Consider the following 5,626-nt stretch of genomic DNA (forward strand, 5'->3'; position numbering starts at 1 on the left):
ATCATTTCCTCGTACTTTGAGGCTCATAGAAATGTTGAAGAAGCTCGTCAAAGGTATGCTAATCTGTTCCCTGATAGGAATGTTCCTTCTGCAACGACTTTTCGCAGTATTGTCCAACTGTTTACTGAAACTGGAAGTGTTAAACCTAGAGAAAGAGTCCGACCGCGGCCTGTGACAAACGAAAATAACACAGTGAATGTTTTAGCTGCAGTTGCTGCAAATCCTCACATTAGTTCTAGGCAAATTACGCGAGGTTCAGGAATTTCTCAAAGAAGTGTTCTACGCTTACTGCATGAACACAAATTTCATCCATTTCATTTATCGCTGCATCAAGAACTGCATGGTGACGATTTTCAAAATCGCTTGAATTTTTGCAACTGGATACAGGAACATCTGGCAGTCAATGATAATTTCATTTCACAGATACTTTTCTCTGATGAATCAAATTTTACGAATCGTGGTCAAGTGAATCGCCATAATATGCATTATTGGTCAGTGGAGAATCCCCATTGGTTAAGGCAAGTTGAACATCAACGCCCGTGGAGTGTCAACGTTTGGTGCGGTATTTTAGGTACTCAGGTAATTGGCCCATACTTCATAGAAGGTAATCTGAATGGTCAAATGTACAGCGACTTTTTAGATAATGTTTTACCCATACTAATGGAAGATGTTCCACTTCAAACAAGAATGGATATGTGGTTTCAACACGATGGATGCCCAGCGCATTATTCACGAATATCTCAAGAAGTTTTGAATCGAAACTATCCGGGTCGATGGATTCGACGAGGAAGTCCTCAAAATTGGCCCGCACGTTCACCCGATTTGACTTCTGCCGATCTTTTCCTGTGGGGAAGGCTAAAAGAGAGAGTTTACATGGATGTACCAACAACCCCAGAAAATATGCAGCAGCGAATTATCAATGAATGCGCAAACATTAGCGCAGAGACACTTATAAATGTCGGATCGTCTTTCTGACACAGAGTTGCAATGTGCATTAGAAACAACGGACATCATTTCGAACATTTGCTTCAATGAAACACTTGTGAGAGGCAAGGGGACTCAGAGTAATCAAGCACCCCGAGATAGTGAGAGGCAAGGGGACTCACAGTAATCAAGCACCCCGAGATAGTCAGAGGCAGGGGGACTCACAATAATCAAGCACCCCGAGATAGTGAGAGGTAAGGGGACTCACAGTAATCAAGCACCCCGAATAGTGAGAGGTAAGGGGACTCACAGTAATCAAGCACCCCGAGATAGTGAGAGGCAAGGGGACTCACCAAAATCAAACAACCCCGAAGGGAACAAATTACTACTACGTCCACGTCGTTGTTCCTGGGTAAAGCTAAAAGTAGTCTAAGAATGCATTGCAGGAGGGTAGACGGTGTCACATGATAGCATTTTCAAAAATATCAAAAAATTTACTTTGATGTTCCTAATCTGATGTGTATTTTTTTGAGATATTACCATTTTTCAACAATTTTCAACTCATTTTCATTTTTGCCGATTACAGCGCCATCTATCATGAAACGAAAAAAATGTCTCATACAAAAGTTACATATTTTTTCACGGAGAATCCAAATCTGCAATAAAAAATAGGGGTTTCTATTTAAGATTTCAAAGTCACCCCCCTCCCGCCCCCGGGGGTGGTGCAGGGGGGTCGAGCTTTGTGTTAATGGATGACCCTCTTCAAGGTGAACAACTTTTATTGCAACTTTTTTTAATCCGATTCGTATTTTTCCAAATATTCTGAAAAACAGTTTTAAATGCCTCACCCTATATAAAATACATTCGAAAGATTGTAGTTTGAGGTGCTGTTGCCACATCTCTTACGCTACACTCGTGTCTACTACATAATTCTTCCCATTTTTCAGTTTTAACTGTTTATATTGTTTAAACGAAACGGTCAATAATTTTGATTTTTTTCCAGTTTTTCGTTCTATTTTACTAAACTCATCGTTAAGCTTTAAAAAAATAAAATGTGCCACCATTTGCGTTTGCAAACGCAAATATTAATATTCTAAAACATAATAATATGTGTAAATAATATTTGACATGTAATAATATCACAACGAATTATATTGTTACATGTAATAATATTTTTAACGTGTTTTGCACGTAATATTTCGTGTAACAGAGTAAACTTTAACAATTTCTTTTACAACTTTGAGACGGTCAATTTTAATTTAATTAGTTGTGGGGGATTCTTTTCGATTCCACAATAAATTATGAAATGTTCGCTCTGTGAAATATATTTATTCACTTTGTCAGGACAGTCGGTCGGGAATTATATCTATGTTACAATCTTTTAGACGCGCGGGAAGACGACTCTGATATCCTCCCTGATCCTGCTCTCTATATTCCTTTTCTTGTTTCTCCTACTCCTCGATGAGGAGCCAATCCGAATCACTTACAAATTGGGGATAGTGTTGAACACACCGACTCTCCCCAACCCGCTCCGACCTTTAGTGTTCTCGAGAATATAACGATCGTTCGGTCTAAACACATTCGGTCAAAAGCCGAAAGACGAACACAGCCGATCATCTAAACATTATCGCGGGCAAACACCGTTCCGTGTCGGTTTGGAATTAGTAACGCAAAACAACGAACGTCTTCTAACGAAATTATATAAAACGCCTACAGCTCGGCCATTCTGATTATTTGACCGACCCGGTGAATCGTTATCTTTAAAACTAACACACTTATTAAATTACAATAAAATTTGCACTGCTTAAGAATGTATGTAAGGACACATCTGGTCCGGCGCTAATACTCCCATATACGGTCGCTGTGTCAATTGAAAGCCTTCAATGTCGACCACCACGTAACGATCGTGATCCAAAACTTTCTTTATCACATAAGGGCCTTTGTACTTCGGTATCAATTTTTTATTAATTCCAGCCGCTGTTTCGACGTTACGGATCTCGACATACTCGCCAACTGTGTATTTACGCGCCGCCTTTCTTCTTAAATTATAACGTTCGGTGCCTTTGCGTTGCTCCTCGTTAAGTTTTCTGCTCGCCTTTTCTCTGAGTGCGTCCAAATTTCGCTCGACATTAACATTTCTTTCGATTATTTCTCGAAGCGAGTCGTTCGCGTGACCTCGCTGTTCGATACCAAATAACAAACGCGTCGGGGTCTCGCCGGTCACGCGACACACAGTGTTATTTATCGAAAATTCGATCTTGTCTAGCACGCGGTCCCACCTAGACGGTGCCTCACACAACTTCGCAAGCATAGGAGTGATCATTCTATTGTATCGCTCGACTTGCCCATTCGCCCTGGGCGTGCTTACGGCTACCAGGACATGCTCTATTGTTTCGGATCTTACAAATTCTTCAAACACTTCAGAGGTGAAGCATGTACCACGATCGGATATCAAACGCCTCGGTCTACTATACGCGCGAACATAATCGCCCAAATGCTTTATCGTTTCTTCCGTCGTCGTAGATTTACATGGATACAACCTGATAAATTTGGTGAATGCGTCGATGATCACCAACAAGTGCCGATAGCCCTTTCCCGTTTTCTCTAGCGGGCCTATATGGTCAAGATGTATAGTCGCAAACGGTACATTTTCCTTCGGTATGCCATGCAAATATCCTTCCGCTTTACCGCTCGGCGGAGAGAACTCGATACACCTAAGACAATTATTTATATACTCACGCACCTTCGCCCGCATTTGAGGAAACCACTAGACCCTCGCAATGTTCTCGATAACATTGTCGACCCCTACGTGACCTAGGTCGTCGTGACACGTTCGAATCACGTTTGACTCCATCGGACGCGGAACATAGAACAATAGTTTCTTATTTTTCTCCTTTCGGTAGACTATTCCGTCTCGCAACTCGTAATATTTTACGTCGCCCTTCTCGAGCCCGTCGCGTATTCTCCGGACCTCATCATCGCGATCCTGACAAACGGATAGAGTTCTTTCTAGCGTACTACCCTCGAGCACGAGCACACTATGGCAACGACTGAGCGCATCCACATGACCCATTCGCTTTCCGGGACGGTGAACTATTTCATAGTCATAGTTCTGCAACATCAGAGCCCAGCGCGAGATTCGAGGATTAACATCTTTCTTATTTAAAGTCAGCCGGAAGCTGTCACAATCCGTTATAATTTTAAACTTTCGCCCCGCAAGATACACATGAAATCTTTTTAGCGCGTACACGGCAGCAAGACACTCGAGCTCGAAGCTATAATACTTCGACTCAGCAGGGGTGGTACGCTGACTCCAAAAAGAGATCGGGCGCCACGCACTATCTGTCTGTCGCTGGAGCAATATTCCACCAAATCCGCTCGCGCTCGCATCGCAATGCAGTTCCATCTCCGCACGCGGGGAGTAAATCGCCAGCACGGGTTTACTCGACAGCCGTCGCTTAAGCGTCTCAAATACAGAATTCTCAACAGCCCCGAACTTGTAGGTCGCGTTCTTCCTTATTACGTCATATAACGGTTTCGCTATCACGGAGAAACTCGGAACAAACCGGTGGAAATAACTCGAGCCCGATGAATCGCTGCATCTCTCTAACATTTCGCGGTATCGGATAGTTAACAACAGATTCAATATTTTCGTCGCTCGGCCGAACACCGTGACTATTCACACAATATCCCAGATACTTTATCTCCGTCCGGGCAAAGTAGCACTTATCAAGCCTAAACTGCAATTTATTCTTTCCTGCGATCTCAAAAACCTCGGACAAAATCTCGATATGCTCATTTATATCTTTAGTCGCAATTAATAAGGTATACTAATATTTTATTTCTTCTAATTAGCGGGTCCAAAACCGTGTGTACATAGCGCTGGAAAACGCGCGGCGCGTTCGCCAGACCAAACGGCATTCGTAAATACTCGAATTGCCCGAGCGGGGTCACGAAGGATGTATACTGTTACGTCTGGCGACTTTACGGAGCACGAGACGCGGCTTCGCCAGGAACAGCTGGATTCCTGGAAAGCGAGCCGCACGTGCCGTCGGCCGAGCGGGCATGTTTACGCGCCGCCCGCGCGTCGCGCCTCGCCTCGCGCGCCCCGGCTCCGCGAGCGCGTCGGCTGCAAGGCCGCTACCGAAATGCGCGGAACCGTTGCCTCGCGCATTTCTCACCTCTTCTCTTCTTTTCTCTTTTCTCAGGGCGCTATCGCGCGCCGCATGCGGTGCGCCATTATCGCGGCTACTATTAAAAGGGTGTTAAAAAAGGGATCGAGAGATCGCCGTAGCCGCGATACTGGCGACCACATCACGCCAATTCAAACGCGAGCCGATATGCCACGCGACGTTGTCGCGCGCCGCGACCGATGTTTCGCACGCGCGCAACCGTCGGTCGCGCCGAGCGCGCGGCACGGTTAATATTATGATTCGCGGAAAGGACACGTTTCTAGTGGGAATCCACGAGGATCCCACTGGAAACGTTAGGCGAGGATTTCCCCCTCACATAACCGCGATCGGTGCCCCCTTTCCGCGCGGGGCCACCGAATTTTCGTATATAAGAGGCGATTTCGGAGCGAAGAAAGCTCTCGTTCGCGATCGCTCCTCTGAGCTTTACCGCTCACTACTCCGCAAGTAAGCACTTAGTCGCGGGAATTGGCCCTCCGACGGACTTAGCCGCAGCGCCGATACAAGGCGTC

General features: G+C 45.0%; 1 protein-coding gene across 1 annotated transcript; it reads right to left on the bottom strand.

Annotated features, from left to right (window-relative positions):
- Nucleotides 1-2,287: 2,287 nt before the first annotated feature.
- Nucleotides 2,288-3,713, bottom strand: LOC105556595 (uncharacterized protein K02A2.6-like). Its single transcript, XM_012003691.1, has one exon. The coding sequence runs from the start codon at nt 3,677-3,679 to the stop codon at nt 2,729-2,731; it is 951 nt and encodes a 316-aa protein (XP_011859081.1). The 5' UTR covers nt 3,680-3,713; the 3' UTR covers nt 2,288-2,728.
- Nucleotides 3,714-5,626: the final 1,913 nt, after the last annotated feature.

Source organism: Vollenhovia emeryi, unplaced genomic scaffold (genome assembly GCF_000949405.1).
Source record: "Vollenhovia emeryi isolate VEMERY1.0 unplaced genomic scaffold, V.emery_V1.0 DF939908.1, whole genome shotgun sequence".
Classification (NCBI taxonomy): Eukaryota; Metazoa; Arthropoda; class Insecta; order Hymenoptera; family Formicidae; genus Vollenhovia; species Vollenhovia emeryi.

Excerpts from the sequence above, each read along its gene's own strand:
- LOC105556595 (XM_012003691.1), bottom strand. The coding sequence starts at position 3,679 with ATGCGGGCGAAGGTGCGTGAGTATATAAATAATTGTCTTAGGTGTATC.